The sequence below is a fragment of the Octopus bimaculoides genome, chromosome 14 (assembly GCF_046866305.1).
Source record: "Octopus bimaculoides isolate indiv1 chromosome 14, ASM4686630v1, whole genome shotgun sequence".
Classification (NCBI taxonomy): domain Eukaryota; kingdom Metazoa; phylum Mollusca; class Cephalopoda; order Octopoda; family Octopodidae; genus Octopus; species Octopus bimaculoides.
The window spans coordinates 28,248,845-28,272,230 of record NC_142941.1 but is presented as its reverse complement, the minus strand read 5'-3'; the positions used below and the strand labels follow the sequence as shown (position 1 = coordinate 28,272,230).

Here is a 23,386-nt window from a genome sequence, read left to right as displayed (position 1 = left end):
AACACCTCTCGTTTGATATTGCTTTTAGGGCTTTGGTCTTGTTCTTCCCAAAGAGTTGTTACATATGATTGAAAGCAGGCAGATTTGCTCACAAAACTTCTGGTTTCAACCTCTATAGCAAGAGCCTTGGTCCAGAAACTGACTTCCCTCAGGCTGTTGGCCAGACTGGCATATTTTTCAGTCTTGAATATGAATTTTTCTTCTGTTCTATTTTCAAATGGCACGATGAGTTCAATCAAAATTAGTTGCCTAGATGAACTGGAATGGAGTATGGTTTCCAGCCTCAAGTCAATCTTCCTGATGATTTCTAGTTGCTTTATTGATCCTGGGAGGTCTGCTGACTCCCAGTTATCTGCACCACCCAGAAGACTTCATTCCCATGTCCCATATGGCATAACTGTTCCAAGCCATGATTTGCTGCCTCCTGTCATGTAGAATGTTGTTGGAGATTCTGGTGCTATGGATTTTACTCTTGCCATACTTATTGTGCCTCCAAGTGCATCTTCCTTGGGCTACTGTTATGCTTTAGGAGCTCAGAATGTGTTCCATTGTCTTTGTACCCTGACAGAGTGGGCACTCAGGATATTCTGATTTGTCTCACTTCACTCACTAGGTTCATATTCAAAGGCAGGAGATCATGAACAGATCTGAGGATAAAACTTATTCTAAGAGGCACTACATGCCACAAGTCATTCCAGCTGAGACACTTTGGGAGTGCACCTGCCCATGTCATCCACTGGCCTTGTTCACTCTGCTACACTGCCTTCCAGATTCTTATGGTGTCCTCTTCCTTTCTCAGAGATCTTCTTTTCTCAGAGATCTGCCATTTTGTTTTTGTTATACCAAGTCCTTGCCTACTGACCTGAGTGTGTCCCATTATTTCTCTGATCATAAGACTTTCCTTTGCTGGATCCACCACCTCCTGAACATTCCATTTCCTGCCTGTCTTCAGCTTGAGCCAGATCAACCTCACACACTTGTCTTTTGAGTCTTCAAGCATAGTGAAGAGCCTTGAATTTTTCTGATTTTGTATTCTTCAATGATGGACTTGAGAGGTAGTTTAAGCTTGGCCTGGTGGCACATCAAACCACTTCTTTGTGTACTTGTTGATTTTGACCTCCATGTCCTCCAATGTGCTAGTATTGATATTGTAAACCAGCAGAGGCCAGAGAATCTTTGGGATTAACATGAACTGAAAACATCAAACCTTGTATTTGCCAGAGAGGTCACACTGGTCTATGACCAGTAGACTTTTTTCCATCAATGTAGTTGATGCTACTGCATATAATACTCTAAACTGTAATGTATATGACTGTGTGTGTCTAAAGAGGTGCACCCTACAAATAATTTCAGAATATATAAATTTTATATATATATATATATATATATATATATATATATATATATATATATATATATATATATATATATATATATATATATATATATATATATATATATATATATATATATCCGAGTTTGTATGATTGTGTATAGAAGAATATATTAATCAATGAAATTCCAACTAAGTTTGATTTCCATGTTTTATTATTTGCAATTTATACACACACACACATGCACGCACATATATATAATAGTTTATTTCAATATTGTAAAGTTGTAAAAATTGCAAATATTAAGACATGAAAATCAGACTTCATTGGAATTTCATTGATTAATATATATATAAAACATATCTAGATATGAAAGTCTCAGGAGTCAATACTTAAATTATTCCAGTACTAAGCAGAAGAAAACAATAGAAATTTGTACAAATATAGAAGCTGATCAACAGTAGGCAATATATGGTTTCAGCTTCACAACTGAGGTGTTTCAGCTCAAGTGTCACAATAGAAACAAATAGGATGTGATATATCTATATTAGTAATACATCTGGTCAAGTAATTGCAGCTCTCTAATAGTAATTGAAAAATTTCAGCAACAGTAACTTTTTCAATAACAACAGTCAAGGCATTGCAATTTCAATTTTACAGTAGTAACAGCAGGCAAGTTGCTGCTGCAACTTTACAATAGCAACAGTTGGGGTGTTGCTATTTTAACTTTACAATAGTAACAACTAAGATGTTTCCACTGCAGTTTTACAACAGAATAAGTTTAGATGCTGAAGCTACACCATCGTATGACATGTCACATAACCAGACAACACTATAATTACTTACCATTTACCATTTAGCTCCATAATTATTTATCATTTAGTTCCCAGTTATTGCTGTTTCAGTTTTTAAACATCTCTACTAACATTCAGAAAGCCACGAACATCTCTTACAAATTAAATACCAGACATTATTAGTTGTATCTCCCCTCCTATTTTCTGAGTTAAAATTTGCCTTTAATCACCTCTGCTTTTTGTTCCTCTCAGGTTATGTATTGAAGTCAATTTATTTAATCAACTAAACCAGTCATGAACAAACTGTGACCTGCAGGACTTTCTGAATAGTTTGTTGATGAAAAATTACCTAAAATTTTCTTTTTCTTAGTAGTGAAACTTGCCTGATGATGAGTCATGTTTCATACAGCTTGCTTCTCAAAAAAGTTGCCTGTGCTTGGACTAAATTTTCACTAACATCATCTATAAATTTGTCACCTTGACTTTGTGACAATGTGAGCAATGGAGAAGTTAGAAAGATCAGAGTTAAACTAGATCCTTCACTATATAAATAATTTCCTGTGAATGGTGCAGTCTCCTGATTTTATGTTTAAAGTGAAATAAGTTTGCCTTTAGTGATTTATTTTAAATAATTCTGCAGTTTATGAGACAAATACCAGGGTTATACTGGGGAATGAGCTCCAAAAATTATATCCATCCCTGTAATATTAGCACTGAATCTAGTCATCACTGTTGCCATGGCTGCTGTCATCATAATACTTAATGCTCTGATTCTGTATGAGTTCTATGTATATACAATCTTTCTATATTGATACACAATAAGTATTTGTGAGCAGTACCAAAGTTAGAAATCTTTTTTAGGACACAGCAGGTGATGGTAAAATTGGTAAACAATTGGACAAATACTTTCCTGTGATTAGTTAAGTCACCTTACATTGTGAATTCAAATTTTGTTAATTTCAGCTTTGCTTTTTATTCTTCTAAATTTAGGAACTATATAACAATCAGTGATTGAGGTTAATTTAATTGATTGTGTCCATCCTGTGCCCAATCTTTGTCCTTACATTTTTACCTCAATTCATTATTAATCGTTATAATAATAATTATATTTAATTTAACCTTCCATTATCTCATTTTTTAAGTTTTTAGCATTCAAACCAGCCATATCTGGCCCAAATATTTTACCTGTTTTATATTCAGACAGGCCAGATTCAGCCACTTACATATAGCTAACAATGTCATCAAAATCTTATCAAAATCTCAAAGCTATGAAATACAGCATGATTAATTCAAAACAATGTGAATCAATAAGCATTACATTTGACAGACTAATCCAAAAGTTAAAGGGTTATTTATCAAAATATATTACCAATGGGTTTCAATTAATTTTGAAAATAATCAAGATTTTGAAAGGATTTAATAAAATAACTTGTGGTAAATCTAGCAACTGAAATATAACTTAAAACTTATGAAATTATTTTGAAAGGCTTCTAATTTCAAACTGAAGGCTTGTTGATGTATCATAGAATCTGAGGTGGTCTGATGCTCATGTCATAGAATCAGAAGAGCTTTCAGGTGTTTTGGTATGAAAGGGGTTGAAAAAGAAAAAGAAACTGTTACAACTAATATGAAGTCAGTCAGTTGATAGCAGTTGAAACAAATTTTAGGAGTCTTCTTCCTCTTACCTGACAATAAGGGTATTTATTCCTGGTTCATTCAATACCCCATCAACATAAACATCTTCATCAGCAAATATGTGCTTCTGCCAGCTCTGGCCTTCATCACAACTGAAACTGAACAGTAGATGAAATCAATGTAGATAGATAGACAGATAGTATGATAGAGCAATGGATGGAGAGAGAGAGAGGTGGGAGAGAGGAGGGGGAGAGAGGAGGGGAGAAAGATGAACAAAGGGTGAGAGAGAGAGAGAAACAGAGAGATAGACAAACAAATAGATAACAGATGGTGATACAGATGGTTAGATACATAGATAGATAAACAGAGATAGAAGCATACATAGAGTAGACAGACAGGTAGATACATATAGTAGTACTAAGAGTGTGGATTGTGATGATATAATGACAGTGAAGGTAGTGGGGAGTTGTTATGTGGTGTAGTAGCAGTGGGAATTATAGTGTTATGATACAGAGGTGGTGAGGGTGATATTGCCACACAATGTTATTGCTGTTGTGAAGCCCAAGCCCACACCTGGTTAAACAGCTCTATAATTAATAGCAACCTAACCATGACTATCTTATCTCTTCCCTTTGTATAGGAAACCCAAAATCATATTATCTAATGCATTTTTTGTAAGAAGGTAACAAGAAATTTGAGAGAGATTCGGTTGCTTTTTCTAGCAGGCTGGATGTTTATGTAGAATGTATTTTTGTTTATATTTTAATCAAAAGGGGTGGGCGATGGCTATTATTCCTTACAGAGCCTTCAAAACTTTTAAGTAGAAGGGAAGCCTATCATTGCATGTTGTAGCATAGTCTGACATGTACTATGGGATCTAGCCAGCAAAATGTTGTCACAGTACATGTCAGACCATGTATAATGCTACTACATGCAATGATAGGCTTCCATCGCATATGAAAAGGAACACATCACTTAATATTGCAAGGTGCTCAACAGTTACAGACACAAAATGATAAGAGAAATGACTGGGAGAAGAAAAATATTCCTTCCGCCCATCATTTGATCCTCTTTGCTCACTATTCATGGGAGGGTCATGTGCCTCTTCCGTAAGGTCCTATGAGAAGCAACAATCATCAGACTTTCTGGCTGAATTCCCAAGCATGACAAACTGAGACCATGGATGATATCCAACCATCTCATTCTTAATCTATCCTTAAGTCTCCTGCTGGTTGACTCAACTTGAAGAATCCATCTTGTAATTCTTTCCTGTGACATTATAATCAGAGAGACTGGAGAAACTTCCTGATGTCTGTCAAGTAATGTTACTTCAGAGATCATTCAGAGGAACCTCATTTTAACTGCTTGTATTCATGATTGTACACTTTTAGTCATCACCAACATTCATGACCATTACTGAGGATAGGTATGAAAAATGAACTGAGGGTAGCAAGTTTGGCTTTTTCACCAACCTCTTCTCTTCTGAAGACTGAATGTAATTCTAGCATCCAATTCAACCTCCTACCTTCTATTACCTGTGAATATGACTCCCAAATTACTTTTTCACTCATTTCAGTGATCCACTAAACTGCAGGGTGCACCAAGAAGACCTTTTGTTTGAGAGGACCAGTGTCTCACTCTTTGTAACACTAATTCTTATCCCTGTCTTGCAGCACTCAGCAGTAAACCTATTCAGTGCAAGCTGGAAATCACCTTCTGATGAACCAAGTAGCACCATGTCATCTGCCAATATCAGCTGATTGGTCCTACACCCATCGAATGTGATATCACTTCCACAACATCTGTGCATATCAATCCAGTTCATAAAAATTATGAAGTCTGTTGAAGTCTAGTACTAACACTGAAAGGTTTTGATCATTTACATGAACACAAACCTCCTGGCATTTGCATAGGAGCTACTCAGCAACCAGCAGTAGCCCATTTATCTCAAATGCCTGCAAAACCTTACTCAGCATGTCCTGCAGCATGCAGTCATATACATGTGAAGACATAAGTATCCATGAATCTATGTATAGATGTAGGAGTGCGTGTGTGTGTGTGTGTGTGTGTGTGTGTGTGTGTGTGTGAGTGTGTGTGTGTGTGTGTGTGTGTGAGTGTGTGTGTGTGTGTGTGTGTGTGAGTGTGTGTGTGTGTGTGTGTGTGTGTGTGTGTGTGAGTGTGTGTGTGTGTGTGTGTGTGTGTGTGTGTGTGTGTGTGTGTGTGTGTGTGTGTGTGTGTGTGTGTGTGTGTGTGTGTGTGTGTGAGTGTGTGTGCATGTGGTCTTGAGTCTCCCTGTCTTGACATCACATGCTAATTGTAAACAGAGATCACCATAAAAAAAAAGCAATGTGTTTTGTTTGCACTTTTCTATGAAAATATGTCTGGCCATTGTGTGACAGACTAGGAAAATATTACCTCACTTGGAAACAAGTGAGAGATGATCACAAGAAGAACATTTGACTGCAGAAAATTTGTCTCATTGAATTTTGTCTGACTCATGTAAGCATTGATAAGTGGGCTTTAACATGACAAGGATGATAATGATAATAATTAATAGAAGCATTATACTGTGAGAGATTAAGTTGAAAAGTAGACATATGTCATTTAAATACTGTATCTATGTTTCACAGTGAGGCTAAGAATATGTGTTAACTAAATAATTCATACATGTACATTTACATTATTTATCCAGTGTGTCCATTACTAGCATTTACCAGGTTCGGCTGGAAGATATAAGATGATGGTGTTCCTAATGTAATTTGAACTCAGATCCTTGAGGGACAATTTAAATACTAAAAGGGATTTAACCTGCTATGTTACTGCTTCCTTTTCTCTAAATTAATATTTCTAAAGAGGTTTCTTCCTTCCAACTGGATTATTTAAAAAAAAAAATTCAATATTTGTGGCAAGAGCCTATGACTTCTTACTACAAATGTTATTCATTCATTGTACAGTGTGTGTATGTGCATGTGTGCATACATACATATATATATATTTACTTACATACATGTATATGTGTGAATGTGTGTACATGTATGTATATATTTATACACATACACATATATATGTGCATATATATGTACATATACATACGTACACATGCATACTTGCATAAATATGTGTGTGTGTGATGTGTGTGTGTGTGTGTGTGTATATATATATATATATATATATATATATACACACACACACACACACACACACACACACACCTGTCTGTATGTACATATGTATGTATGTATCCTGTCCTTGTTTCATAAACTGACTTGATGCAATTGTCTTGTGTTAGTAAGAACTTGATCGATGAGATAGTTTTGACAAGCAGACAATCTCAGCTTAAATTGCTGGCATATAACTTCCACAAATATCTTGTTCTGACATGGACAGGAAATTTATAGCTGGCACCATCACTGTGTGTTACAAAAGATGAGAGGTTAAGGTTCTAGACTACTGAACAAATGCTCAGTGTTCTTCCCCTTGAACAAGATTCTCTACTCTGCTGGGCTGCCATAGAAGGGATATCATTCAAATGTAAAACTTTCAAACTAAAATCAATGATTCTAATAAAAAAACATTCCAATACATGCAAACTTGGGAAATTAATGTAAAAGAAGTAAAAATACATTAAAAAATCCCTCTAGTTCTTGTTCTTCTCTCATTCCCCTTCCCCACACTACAGTGGCAAACTCAACCAAGTTCCTTTCTGCACTTTACAACTTCAAACAACTCCAATGTCTCTCCACCTCCCCCCCACATATATATGTCTTGAATAAAACTTAACATGAAGGAACTTAAACCAAGGACAATCAGGTAAACACTTATTTTCTGACATAAATCAGAAAATAATATTTTAAAAAGCACTAAAACAGAGATCAGCTACTTTGTTTTGTAATGACTCACTTTTAAAAGAAGGGCTGAAATCCACAGAGACACCTGAGTAGCCCACCTGCTGCTTACCTCTCTGCTAGACAAATAATAAGCAGAAGTAATCAATCTAAGAAATGGCAAGCTAAGAAGAGAATATGAATGTGACTATTCAATCTGTTAGAAATATCAGGTAAATCTCCCCATTTTCAAATTACGTTAATATCTCAAAAAACCTAAAAGGTTAATATGTTAGAGCACTGAAAATAATTCTGCTTGACCAAGACTGTCTTGATCATGGAATGATCATGGAATAACACATACACACACATGAACACATGGAATAACACACACACACACACACACACACACACACACACACACACACACACACACACACAGAGAAGGCTTTGTATATGTGTGTGCATCATTCACCTGTGTTTATCAGTGAAGGTTGTAAAGATTCATGAGAAAGCAAAAAACTAGTATTCTAAAAAAAAGTTCTTTGAGATACTTGCTCTACATTGAGTTACAAATACTCCCTTGTTCTTCTCAACATTAGAATGCAGTGAACCTGTGATTTTTCACTGACTCTAATGTGAAGTGTAAATTAATCAAACACTTAAAATTTACATTAAACTTGCAAACCTATTACAAAAAAAGAACACAAATAAATATAAATATTAGCAAACACTTACTATATCTCTCGAGTTTTCCAACTGGCATTTAGTGCTGTTATGGCGCTACCTTGGTCCAGAATATTCAACTCATGAAGGCCATGGAATGGTGCCTGAAAGTAAACAATCTATATTAATACTTTATCAATTTAAATTTCTCCCCCTTGCCTTTCTTAAAAATAATTAGCATTAACAGTTTTTTTTATTAGCAATGATTTTCATTAACATATTAATGTTCATTTTCTCATAATTGATTGAAACCTATGTGTGTTAGCATGCAACTATATAATGAAAATGAGTTTGACTGGGAAACAAAAAAATCAAATTATCCATACTTGTCACTAAGCAGTAAAGTGAAAGGATACCTATTCTAAAATTTTTTATTGAATCTATTACATACAAGAACAACAATAATGATGGTGATAATGATGATGATGATGATGATGATGATGATGATGATGATGAAAAGAATCATAATAGATGAACACTCACTGAATACCAATGAACACCAGCATCTCTAGAGATGAAAACACTGACATCTTGAAATGAAAGCTGCTCACCAACAGTACCATGTGCCAAAATAAGGCCGGGAGCATTTTCATCAGACAGTATGCGAGGAACATTGAAAAGCACTTCCATTTGTTGCAGATGTAGATGCAAAGAACATTTAGATAACTGAAATAATAAGAAAAGTAGTAGTAGTAATCCTTTCTACTAAAAGCACAAGGCCTGAAATTTTGGGGGAGGGGACTAGTCAATTACATCACTGGTACTTAATTTATTGACCCTGAAAGGATGAAAGGCAAAGTCAACCTCAGTGAAATTTGAACTCAGAACATAAAGACAGATGAAATGCCACTAAGCATTATGCCTGGTGTGCTAACAGTAGTAGTAGTAGTAGTAGTAGTAGTAGTAGTAGTAGTAGTAGTAATAATAATAATAATAATAACAACAACAACAACAATAATAATAATAACAATCCTTTCTACTATAGGCACAAGGCCTAAAATTTTGGGGAAGGGACTAGTTAATTATATCGACCCCAGTGTTTTACTGGTACTCTTTTTATTAACCCTGAAAGGATCAAAAGCAAAGTTGACCTTGGCAGAATTTGAACTCAGAACATAGTAATGGGCGAAATACCGCTAAGCACTTCTTTCAGCATGCTAATGAGTCTGCCAGCTCACTGCCTTAATAATAATAATTTCAAATTTTGCTACAAAGCCAGAAAGTTCAGGGGAGAGGTTAGGTCAATTACATTGATCTCAGTATTCAACTGGTACACACACCCTTTATTAACCCTGAAAGGATCAAAAGCAAAGTTGACCTTGGCAGAATTTGAACTCAGAACATAAAGACAGATGAAATTTATGTTAAGCATTTTGTCTGCTAACAATTCTGCCTGCTTGCAATAATGCTTTCAAATTTTGGCACAAGGCCAGCAACTTTTAGGGGAAGAGTAAGTTGAATGCATTGACTCCAGGGCTCAACTGGTTACTTATTTTTAATAACAACATTTTCTTTCATAGACATAAGGTCTCAAATTTAGTGGGAGGAAAAGTTGATTAAATTGATCCCAATATTTGACTGATATTTTATTTTATTGATTCCCCCATCATCTGAAAGATGAAAATCAAAACTAATTTCAGTGGGATTTGAACTTAGAGCATAAAAAACAGCAATAAATACCACAGAAGATTTTGACTGATGTTCTAATGATCCTGTCAATCATACTAATATTATTAACAATTCTTTCTAATTTTGGCACAAATGCAGCAATGTTAAGGGAAGTGGGTTAGTCAATTACATCAACTCCCAGTGCTCAACTGGTACTTATTTTATTGACCCCCCAAAAGGATGAAAGGCAAAGTTTACCTTAGTGGAATTTGAAGACAGACAAAACATGGATAAGCATTTTGGTCAGCATGCTAATGATTCTGCCAGCTCTGGCTCACCACCTTTTTTACTAATAATAATTCTTTCTATTATAGGCACAAAGCCTGAAATTTTGGGGAAGAATGCTAGTTAACTGCATCATTCTCAGTACTCAACTGGTACTAATTTCATTGACCTCAAAAGCATGAAAGGCAATGTAGACTGAGGTGAATAATAATAATAATAATAATAATACTACTACTACTACTACTACTACTACTACTACTACTACTACTACTACTACTACTACTACTACTACTACTACTACTACTAATAATAATAATAATAATAATAATAATAATACAGTAACCATAAGAGCATCACAGCAAACTACAGCACATACCCAAGGCACACAGAGCTGCGCTCGGTAGTGAAGTGAAAGCACGGTATAAAAATAAAAGTACTGAACAATAATAATAATAATAAAATCCTTTCTACTAAGGTACAAAACCTGAAATTTTGGAGGAGGGGTTAAGTTGATTACATTGACCCTAGTTCTTCATGGTACATCTTTTATCGAACATGAAAAGGATGAAAAGTGAATTTGACCTTGGTGGAATTTGAACTCAGAATTTAAAGACAGACAAAATGCTGCTAAGCATTTTGTCTAGCATGCTAACAGTTCAGCCAGTTTGCCACCTTAATAATAATAATAATAATGATGATGATGATGATGATGATAATAATAATAATAATAATAATAATAATAATAATAATAATAATAATAATAATAATGATGATGATGATGATGATGATAATAATAATAATAATAAATGCCCGGATGCAGTACCAGGCAGTGGCTCTCATGGCTTCTGATCTTAATTGATTGGAGGTGTTATGGCCCTGCTCAGTATGTAGAAAAGGAGTAGGTAGTAACTCTATAAGATGTACCCGGTGCAAGCTATGGACACATAAGAGGTGCAGCAACATCAAAGGCAGGTTAACTAGGAAGTTAGTTTTTGTTTGTGGCAGATGTTCAGGTGCAATAAAGACTGTAAACAAACAGGAAACAACTTCTATCTCATTCCAGGGTGAAAAACTAGAGGTAGTCGATAGCTTCCGCTATCTGGGCGACCAAGTTAGTAGTGGGGGTGTGTGCGCTGAAAGTGTAGCTGCTAGAATAAGAATAGCCTGGGCAAAGTTTAGAGAGCTCTTACCCCTGCTGGCGACAAAGGGACTCTCACTCAGAGTAAAAGGCAGACTGTATGACACATGCGTACGAACAGCCATGCTACATGGCAGTCAAACATGGGCTGTAACTGCTGAGGACATACGTAAGCTCGCAAGGAATGAAGCCAGTATGCTCCGTTGGATGTGTAATGTCAATGTGAATACCCGTCAGAGTGTAAGTATCTTGAGAGAAAAGCTGAACATTAGAAGCATCAGTTGTGGTGTGCAAGAGAGACGATTGTGCTGGTATGGACATGTGGTGAGAATGGATGAGGATAGCTGCGTGAAAAAGTGCCACACCCTAACAGTTGAGGGAACCCGTGGAAGAGGTGGGCCCAGGAAGACCTGGGCTGAGGTGGTGAGGCAAGACCTTCGTACATTGGGCCTCACCGAGGCGATGACTACTGACCGAGACCTTTGGAAATGTGCTGTGCGTGAGAAGACCCGGCAAGCCAAGTAAGATCGTTGCCAGTGCCCCTGGACTGGTTCTTGTGCAGGTGGCACATGAGATGCACCATTTTGAGCATGGCCGTTGCCAGTACCGCTTGACTGGCTCCCGTAGGATTTTCGAGCGAGATCGTTGCCAGTGCCCCCGGACTGGCTTGTGCGGGTGGCACATAAAAGACACCATTTTGAGCGTGGCCGTTTTCGTGCGGGTGACACGTAAAAGCACCCACTACACTCTCTGAGTGGTTGGCGTTAGGAAGGGCATCCAGCTGTAGAAACTCTGCCAAATTAGACTGGAGCCTGGTGTTGCCATCCGGTTTCATCAGTCCTCAGTCAAATCGTCCAACCCATGCTAGCATGGAAAGCGGACGTTAAACGATGATCATGTACATTGTTTTGTCTTGGTATAAAAGATGTGCTACAGCAAATAATCTGCTCAATACTGCAGGTTTGCTTGTCAGTTGTTTGACCTTAACCAGTTGAGCATGTCCCTTGGTGGCTGACGATATGTACATCTCTGATCATGAGCAGAAGTAGTGGGGGAGCATCATAGCTATGTGTTGAGAGGAATTCTTTGGGGTTTGAATAATTCACCTTCGGAAACGGGTGTTTTGCTCAACATCCTTAAACAAACCTTATTCAGGGACCTTTTGAGCGGGATGGGCTACTCGACCTGAAGAAAATTCTAAATGGGCCCCACCTGCGAGGTCATGGGCTGTTTATCTTGATATGAGATCATCATGTCGCGCACATATGGTTGTGATGCATGTGCCTGGTGTACCCTTATCAGACGGGTAATCATGTTGGGTATACTGGGCTTCGTATATTTTACCCCGGTGTCACTTTGATGGTATGCCCTGCTCTCTCACTCAATAATAATAATTATAATAATAATAATAATAATAATAATAATAATAACAATAATAATGACAATAATAATAATAATGATAATAATAATAATAATAATCATCATCATCATTATTATTATTATTTTTTCTACTATAGACAGAAGGTCTGAATTTTGGGGGAGTGGCTTGTCCAACACATTAACCCCAGTGCTCACCTAATACTTACTATATCAACCTCGGAAGGATGAAAGTAGTCTTGGTGGAATTTGAACACAGAGTGTATAGACAGACAAAAAATGTGCTGCTAGGCAGTTTGATATACTAATGATACTGCCAGTTCACTACCTAAAATAATAATAACAATGATAATAATAATAATAATAATAATAATAATAATAATAATAATAATAATAATAATAATAATAATAATAATAATAATGATAATAATAATAATGCACTGCTCTCTCACTCAATAATAATAATAGGTACAATTCTGATTTATGCACACCATATAACCCCTCATAGCTTTTTTATGTTACGGAATTTTCAGAAAACTTTTGCAAAATTGTTTTCTACACAGGAACTCATGCAATTATGCAAAAAATTCTTTTAATTTTTATCCCCCCCCCCCCACCATGATTCCTAAAATTTCAACTTTTTTTTCAAAATTTGTTTTTAATCGTAGTTTTAAAATACAAACAATTAGAATCTGCCATTTGTTTCTGTTTCTAATTTCAAAATAATTCTCAGAAGAAAAGGTGTGTGATTTAAAAAAGATTTGGTTGTTATTTTTTAGCACATCCCATGACCACCCAGTACCTCCATTGTTTATTTGTTAATCTGATATGTATTGATGCTTTTCAATATTTTTCTCCATATAAACACATTTAATGGAATAATGATGCACTCAAGGATGGCCCATTGCTGGGATTTAAACAAAAAACTTTTTGTAATTTAAATTCTTAATTGCCACTCTGCACCAAGAGTGTGTGTATGTGTAAGGAAAAACATTTACTAACAGAAAAGTATGCTATTAAAATAAACTATCTTTTACATGCTTTTTTTAAATCACTGTGGATAAATCCCAGCAATGACCTCAATCTCTCCAATACCTGTGTATTGGAGCCTCTGTAAGGATTTATCGGGAGAGAGGAGTCAAAAAATCTTAATCAAAAAAATTTGTTTTGCATAATTGTATGAGGTCCAGTGTGTAGAACAAAAATTTGTAAAAAAGTGTTTGAAAATACAAAAAGTTGAAATGTTATAACCAGTTACATGGTGTGCTTTGATCCAGAATCCATAATAAGCTGGGTGCATATGTGAATATTTTTAACTTTCTGAATTTGGATTTCAAATATTATTTTGAAATTATAAACTGAAACAAATGACAGATTCAGACTGTCTATATTTTAAAACTATGGTTTAAACAAAAAAATTTAGAAAAAGAGCTGAAATTTTAGGATTTATGGGAAGAAGGAGAATTAAAAAAAAAAAAAAAAAATTTTCTTTTGCATCATCATATGAATTCCTGTGTGTAGAATACAAATTTGCAAAACTTTTCTGAAAGTTCCAAAATATGAGAAAGTCACGAGGGATTATATGGAGTGCTTAAACAAGAATTCTGCCTAACAATAAATAAACAAACAAAAACAACTTCCTTTATTGGCCAGAGGAATTCCATAAAACAATGATTACAAACATGTTTGGGTGTACATTTCCAATACATAGCAGAAGGGGTATATACATAATAGAAGTATAACAGATAACAAAACATGTTAGGATGTATATAAACAATAAAAAAAGGAGATACTACTTTTTAATTTTTTTCCTCAAAAACAATTTTCTGTATCATATTTAGATGAGCTTTTATACATAAGTAAGTGAAGTGAACTCACTTTTGAGTTATCTTTAAAAAAGTTCACCCATGAATCCATGTTTGTATTCTTATGCAAATCTTGTTTGAATATGGGTAAGGTTGCATAGCACTCTTGGCTTTCAATAAATTCTTACCATTCATAAGATTTCAGTGGTGACTAGACTGTACTACTGAATCATCATGCTTAGTCATGAAGCAAATAATTAAGTTCTTTTACTTTCACCCTTGTTGTTTTGGCTTCAGTTTGAGTTCCACATGACTGCTAGTGTCATGTCATTCAAGAAAAGCTTTGAAATTGTTTAGAAGAACAAAGAGAAATGGGGGAGAAATTTGATACAGTTCTAGTCCCATTCATCTAGAGGTCATGTGCCTGTAGAAGAAGCCTCATTGGCCAACAGAAGCTGAATGTCACTCAAGGAGCAGATTGTTGGTTGGTATCAGTTTCTTGGGAAATCAATTAAAGGCAGAAAGGAGAGAGTGGCATAATTATCAAGAGAGGTGACACTACTGTGGAGAGATAAACTGAATTTTCCGATCATTTCTGAGCAAGCAATACAGTCCAACTTGAAAATGTGCTTCATATGCATGACAAATGCATCAAGAAAGGAAAATTTAAGCCCTGAGAAGAACTGTTCAATATCACCAAAGTCCACAGTGAATGACTCAGTGCTGATGACAAAAAGCTGTACTCCATTCAACTTCAAAGCTGCAAGCAAGTACACTATCTATCCATCCAAGAGAAGATGCTCTAATGCTGAAACCTCCCATTCTTTATCAAACCCAACAGCCCTGGATACTGCCAGTGACTCTGAAGAAGAGACTGAAAATTACAATTATGGTGAAGAGGACAGAGTTGATCAAAATGATAATGATAGTGATGGTACTTATTCCTCCACAAGAAGGCACAACAAATCTGCAGTTGGTACAAGACTTGTAACTGGAACAAACGTCTCTACCAACAAAGCTGTGAAAATCTGCAAACAGTTGTCAGAGATGGGCATTGATATCCCAGCTCCTAGTCAGTGAGGCATTTACAAGGAACTCTTCAAGGAAGCTGGTGAAATGAAGAAATACTTGATTGATACACTACGCAATCAGAAATGGAGCCTGCATTTCGATGGTAAACATATAGACGGAATTGAATATCAAGTAGTTGACATAATGAGTGAAACAAGTGAAAGAGTAGGATACTGGTTAAACTGCAGAGAATGTTCTTGAGCAAAGGCTAATATAAACCACAATTTATGAGCTGCCAACACCATGTCTTGGACAGAATCCTGCATGTTATTATGGATGAGAAGCTAGCAAGTGTGAGAAATTTACCCAACATCGAATAATTTTTTGTCAGAGAACCCATGGCATGTTATGAAGAACTCCAAAGCTCCTTCCAGAATGGAACTTATGTTAATGAAGATCAAGCTGGCTGGAGAGATGATATGAAGTTTCTGTTCCACTTAACCCATACCTTCAGGTTCTTCCATGAAAACAGAGACCCACCTTTCATCAAGTTCTAGAAAATACTGAACATCAGTAATGCCAGATGGAATTTGTGAGCAATCTTGGCCCTTTTTGCATTTTTCCTCATGTCACATGTGAGAGAAAGATTGCAGATGGTCTGCCAGTTCATCTCATATGACTGGGCAGACCACTGGTTCAGTGACCAAATGTATAGAGCTGATGATTATGTAGAGCTATTGCAAGCCTTGCTACCCAAGAAGACTGTTTTGAAATGCTTGACAAATCACTGGAAACAAGAACCATCAAAACTAAACATCAGCAGAAGCAATCAATGCTATGAGTGAGCAATTAAGTCATACAAGAACTACATGCCACATGCAAGAACAAAGACAACTTGCCATTGCGTTTGATTCTCTCTAATGTCTTGCCATAACTTGACTATTGACTAATATAACTTCATATGATCTTCTTTATATTGATCTGGAATGCAGAATACAGTTCTTTAAACAGTTATGGATTAAACGTTTTGGATATTTTCCCCTTTTTGTTTATTATTCAACCAGGGTTCTAGTTTTTGGAAATCCACCTAAATGCAACCAAGTGTAAAACTTTCAAAGTTAGTCATGGGTGAACTTTTTTGATCAAATACAAAAACAAAAAAAACATTGATTTTCATTGTTTTCTAACAAAAACTCATCAGAATATGTTATGGGACTATGAAATGGCAAAAAGTTGTATCCCCAATTTACACATTATAGAATGTACAACAGATTACACTTATGTATAATTCCATACAGAAAACAAAGACATTCCTGAAGGTGTGAGAAGTGCCACCTTTGGAGGATCAAATCTCTCAAATTCTAGTCAGTTGCCCATTGCCATCTGGAGTCTCCTAATAGGAATGTTTTGACTGGTTTGTGTACCCATGCTAGAAATAATAGCCAAATACCTCTGAAATTTAATAAAATATACATTGAATGATGTATTCTAGGGTCCACTATTTTGGAAAATCAGATAGATGGTTGTAGCTGACAGCCTTTGGTCACACAAATCTATTCCTCCAGGGTCACTCTGGGACTAAATAACAATTTCTACTCCTACATACTGATATGATTCTACTATCACGTAACAACAACATTCTAATGCTCCACTGATAGCTTTAGCATTGACACTCTATTCTTTTATTTCCAGCTATCAATGATAGTTGGTTACTATACTGTTATAATTGCCCTGTTACTAGAGAGCAAAGGCACTACACACTATGTTTTTAGGTACCATAAGTATCCTATTGCCATACTACAAGCAATGGCACTGTTGTACTGAGTTGCTATATTGCTTGAAAGCAATGGAATTCAGCTACTATACTGTTAACTAGCAATGGTTCTCTACTGCAAGTGAGCAATGGTACAGGAATATGCTTGAAGAGTAGTTCAAACATCTAGCAAATTTAGTAAACATTGTTCAATCTAAGAGATACAGACAGATGTTTGATAACTGAGATTTCATTGTCAGTGAGAATAATATTATCAGCACTAATTGGGTTGAAGTTAATAAATATATTATTAATCAATGATTAATTAGATATGTTGCTGCTGCTGCTGCTGCTGCTGCTGCTGCTACTACTACTACTACTACTACTACTACTACTACTACTACTACTACTTCTGTTGCAATGGGTTAGTAGGTGTGTTATACAAAAAGAGAATAATTCTAGGAAGAATTTGTGATGATGAAACTGAAAGGAAAAATCTGGTCAACGGGAATTATTTCAGAAAAATGTACTGAAAGACATAAACTGCAGAGTTGCTTCAGTGACTGGGTTTATGATGAATGCACATTCCCATCAGCAAAGAAAATCTCAACATATTGAATGGAATCATGAAAAGAATTCTCAAAGAGATTCCCTCATTTGGTAAACAAACATGTGTTGAAAGGAGAAGAGAATACATCATTGTAGTAGTAGTAGTAGTAGTAGTAGTAGTAGCAGTAGTAGTAGTAGTAGTAGTAGTAGCTTTAATGTGATGGTAGTGAGGAGTTTACTCAGGCTGGATACACTCAATATACATGTCATGTTTACGATTCTGATAAAAATAAATGATAAATCTATGATACCTTGTTCTGATTTCACATTTGTACATACAACTTTAATACATGAATACATTTTTCTGATTTCACATACATACTTAGAACAAGAGACTGCAAACGTTGCTGAAGAAAGAAGCAGTCGATGTTACAATGCGAAGAGTTAGATATTAGGGGATTAGAAAGAGATTCCTGCAGGTGATTACTGAAAGTGGTGTGGTTGAAAGGAGATGGTAGAATATAATACATGTAAGAGGTATGAGTATAGAAATATGTATATAACCTTTTAGAGTTAAACACGCTAACCTAACAAACAAACCATACCATCAAATATAGTATATTATTAAGTATACATTAAGAAATACACAATATCATGCAAAAATTCTTTTATGAAGAACTTTGTACCTTCTGAGACACGTTAATATGGAATATAAAAGAGATCTCAGCTGATTTTGATGATAAGTATTTGGTAGCTTGATCAACTTGCCAAATCAGCATATAAGAGGCTGAGTATTCCACAGTAATGAGTACCCTTAATGGAGTTCTTAAGGTGAGTCAGTGTGACAAAGTGTAATGGGGCTGACCCTTTAAATAACAGGTACAATCCATTTGATAAGATTCCACACAGTTTCCAATTTCACTCCAAGGCTTGGGTTGTCCCAGGACAACAGTAAGAAATATTTGCTCAAGCCTACAAATATTAAACAAACTGTAATGACAAAAACACTTTGTTTGTCAAACACTTTTATGCGTACACCATTATCAGAAACAATGCATGATCAATTACATTGTGCTGTCATACAGATTGTAGTATGAAACTGACCATATTTCCAAAATATTTTATCATGAGGCAAACTAACAGAACAATACTTTATCACTCCATCCCCTATCACTGGACCTAGATACCAGATATGTTGTGTGTCTAAGTAATAAACTGGATGGTCATGGCTGAAATATCTTTGATCATAGCACAACTTGAGCGTAAATAACAAGAAACACTAACATAAGGGGTGGGGGAATCAGAACAAAATAAAGCCAATACTCTTGACTCTGGGGGTAGTTTTACTTTGTCAATACTCTTACCAACCCATGAAGTGGACCCATGGTGAATAATCTTTACCTTGTCAGATTTACACTGGGATTTCATATCAAGTGGGACTGGAATTAAGCTCCAGTTTCCTCCTTTATCAAAAGAAATGTAGGTTCTTCTTCCACTTTCTTTCAGATTCAGTTCACTTGGTTCCTGATTGGCTAAATAAATTCCTGGCAGACCTCTCACCTGTAAATAGCAGAAAAAACAACTCTTGACATATGTATAACACACACACACACACACACACACACACACAAATATATGTAGATATATATGTATGTACGTATATGTTCAGTTCATGCCAGCATGGAAAATAGATGTTGAATAATGGATATAAAAGAGCATTGTATCTTGCTTGAAGCATTGTGATAAATAAGTAAAATAACAAAATAGTGTAGACAGAAAGTTTCTTACAATGCACAAATGAAAAAATTTAATAACCTTCATATGTTTCAGCCCATCATCAGACACAAACAATCAAGAAATGTGAGCCCAACTGGAATTGTATAGACCAGTGGTTCCCAACCTGAGGTCTACAGAACCATGGTGGTCTGCAAAGCTAGCACTCGGGGTCTGTGAATTAAATTCAAAATTTTATATGAATATATATAGATAAGGATGAGTATATCAAAAAGGGGTCCACGGGAAAACTCTTTTTTAAATAAAGAGGTTGGGAACCATTGGTATAGACTAACATGTATTGACTCTTTACTTCTGATGATGGTGCTTGTACTTAAAAAATATAAATAAAGGTTATCAAACTTTTCCCTTTTTACATCGTAAGAAGCTCTCTATCTTCACGATTTCATTATATATATATATATATATATATATATATATATATATATATATACTAGCAGAAATATCTGGCATTGCCTGAATTAAAGAAAATAATGAAATTCGAAAATGCCTTTAAGATCTCTAACATGACACATGGATTATGCAGTTCTCAACAGTAATTAGCTGAGGTACAAACTATTAATGTCAATAATATATTTTGTCCAATGTTCTCACTGTTACAATTGTTAAAAAAAAAATAGGTAGTTCTTTGTCTTTGCAGTCACCTTCAATTGTCAGTACTTATTTGAAACACATTGAACCTGAAAATGCATAAACTTGAGAAGAAACGGCCTGTGGGCACTCCTCTCCTGTTAAGAAGTACATTTAACAAAAATTCTATCAGATGATGTCAGTATAAACACATGTATTGAAACAAATCCGGAAAGCAATCACAGTTTAATTTTCTAGAGCTTCTAAATATACGATGTTTTGAGTGTGTCCTTTAATTGGTGTATAAATGAAAAGATTTTGGGGACTTCCAACTCATGAATATCCTACATATAATTGTCCATGAGAGAAGCAAGGTGAAATTCAACAACCTTGAGAGACTGTCCTTCAGACTTGTTTATTGATACAGTGAAACTTATTTCACTGGGAACTGGAACTGTTTAAATTCAAAGGGGAGGTCATATGGGATTAACGGGGTCGATGGAATGAAGACATCTTCACCCTTATAGTTCCCAGTCATAATTGTTGCCTCTAGGACATGGAGTTGAATCGCTTTCACCACCAGTCTGGTGTCATTGCACAGACAAGGTAGATCCAGATTCCTGAGCAGCATGATTGGGGCCCTTTTTTAAGTGTTAAGTGGTGGGGTGGCACCCCAGATGGTTGAAGAGAGTTCAGGAACTCAGTTGGAAAAACTACAACCTGGTCCTGATCAATGACAGTATTGAGGGATTTGAAAGACTGTTCTTGTTCTGGCAACAGCTGCAAGAAATCCCAGTTGATTTTGTCAACAGCATCATTACGTGGAACTAAGATGGCTTACTCACAGAGCCACTGACTGTTGCTAAAGTTTTGTGCAATGTCTGAGAGCACATGCATTATGAGAGCATTGACAGTTGGCACCATCTCACCACAGGGTAGCAAGTGTTGCTGCATTTGGTTGACATTTGGTAGTTGCCTATTCCCTATCTTCAGAAGCTGCTGTAAAAACAGCCCAGCAGTTTGATCACCAAATAATTGGGCCCTCATGTTAACTGTCAATTGCAGTTTAGCCACCTGCCTCCACAGATAGGATTGCTTGAGACAGGCTTGTAGTTCATCTGCTTTTGTACCTTTTGGGATCACAGGAAGGGTTTGTTTGAAATACCCAGTCAAAACTATAGTGACCCACCCATGAGAATGTTCTTTCCTCTCAAATCTCTTAGGCTACGGTCAACAACCTCAAGTACTCCATGGTGAGACATGGTTCATTCATTCCAGACAATCAAGTGCGTCTGCTGCAAGACCTTGGCCTTTGCTGATGTCTTAGAAATGTTGCAAATTGAAGTCTCTATCCTAACTAAATTCGAGGGAACCTTGAAAGTAGAATGAGCTGTTCGTCCACCTGTAAAGAGAGTAGCTGCCATTCCAGAAGATGCTACCGCCAATGCAATGCACCCATCTAGACAGACTTTTGCTAATAAAACTTTATCAAAAACGTCTTGCCAGTACCCTCAAGAGCATCCAAAAAGAACAGGGTAGCATTTTCCTCCTGAGTCATTTGAATGATGCAATTGTAAGCTGTCCGTTGTTCAGTTGAAAGCTTTGGCTCATTCTCTGTTACATGCTCATAGAGATTGTTCATGTTATAGGATGTCTCCCTTAAATTTTCCTGGTCTGTTCTCTTACTGGATCTGGCAAGCCATGCTCCTGCAAAAGTTTTCTTCCAAGCTGGAGGACTTTGTCTTCAAGAAGAAGTAGAGCCTCATTCTTAATGCCAGTCAGCTGGATTTTGAGATCTTGATTTTGCCTCAGTGACATAAAAATCTGGAGTTCTGTAGCTGATAAACTCTTTGAATGCACTTTCAGCATTGGTTTAATTTTTGAACTTCTCTCGCATGAAACCATCAAGATGCTTGAAAAAGTGGCAGTTGGTAGGAGAAAGGTCTGGGGAATAAGCTGGGTGGGGAAGAACTTTGTAGCCAAGTTCCCTCAACTTCTAGAGCATCATTAGTGAAACGTGTGGTTGAGCATTGTCATGCAGAATGGTTGGTCTCTTCTGTTGACCAGTCTAGGATGGAGAAGTAGCAGTTTTTCATTCATTTTGGCAATTTCATGGCAATGTGTTTCTGCAGTAATGGTTTTTCTGGGTTTTAAGAAGTTATAGTGGATGAATCCAGCAGTACACCACCAAACAGTCACCATAACCTTCTTTTTGAAGAGCTCAGGTTTAGGGAAAGTTTTTGGTGCTTCATTTTGGTCCAACCACTGCAAAGAACGCTTTTTATTATTGTACAGAATCCACTTTTGCATCAAACGAAAGTTACAATACAATACAGTTGAGAAATGGATCAGTCTGGTTACAGAGAAGAAGTGACGAGCAAATTTCATATCTGCACATTTTCTGATTTTCATTCAAATCATGTGGCACCCATTTGGCGATCGTTTTTGATTTTCTGATCACATGCAAATGGTTGCAGGCAGTTTTCTGGCTAACTTGAAGTACTTTGGCCAGTTCTTCATTGGTTTTATGTGGATCTTTCTCAATGATGGTCTTTAATTGACTGTCATCGTTGACAGATGAGCGTCCAATATGCTCATAATCTCCAAGGCTCAGGTCTCCACTGTGAAATTATTTAAACTATTTTCGAGCTGACCACTCACTAGTCATTTCCTCACCAAACATTTTGTTGATATTGGGAGCAGTTTCAGCTGCTCTATGTTCTTTTTTGAAGTTGAATAGCAAAGCTGCTCAAATATCGCACTTTGACAATTCCATTTCAGATGATTGTAGCAATGGAGAAAAAAATATCAATGTTTATTTATTGATGCATTTGGGCAAGTCTATATCTGTATTATCAGACAATTTTTTTAAAAAATGTTTTAAAAATATTCAAAACTCTGCAAAAATCCAATACAAATTCTTCATGGTTCAAAACATCGCTTACATTTTATTCAACCTGATACTTCATTCTTTACATATGTTTCAGGAATGCTGTGATATTGAGGTAACTTTAAGCACAGCTCATTATGTAATAGCAATCACTAAGGTATTACTGAAATGCAGGTAAACAATAAAGTAATTAATTGGTTTTGTTTTCTATGTTATTTAAACTTTGTGTTATGGCCATGATAGCCTATACACCTGCATGAATTAGAGTAATCGATGACTAAATTAATAACCAC

The 23,386-nt window shown here is 36.0% G+C and overlaps 1 protein-coding gene across 4 annotated transcripts in view; it reads right to left on the bottom strand.

The window, feature by feature from the left end:
- LOC106878084 (VPS10 domain-containing receptor SorCS3) overlaps positions 1–23,386 on the bottom strand; it is a 1,080,069-nt gene that overhangs the window by 179,576 nt on the left and 877,107 nt on the right. For all 4 annotated transcript variants that reach the window (XM_089362577.1, XM_052972785.2, XM_089362576.1 and 1 more), the window contains 4 exons: positions 19,241–19,399; positions 8,797–8,979; positions 8,326–8,417; positions 3,814–3,921 (listed from right to left, as the gene is read on the bottom strand). In XM_089362577.1, the coding sequence (XP_089218703.1) occupies positions 3,814–3,921; positions 8,326–8,417; positions 8,797–8,979; positions 19,241–19,399 (542 nt within the window). The remainder of the gene's footprint in view (positions 1–3,813; positions 3,922–8,325; positions 8,418–8,796; positions 8,980–19,240; positions 19,400–23,386) is intronic.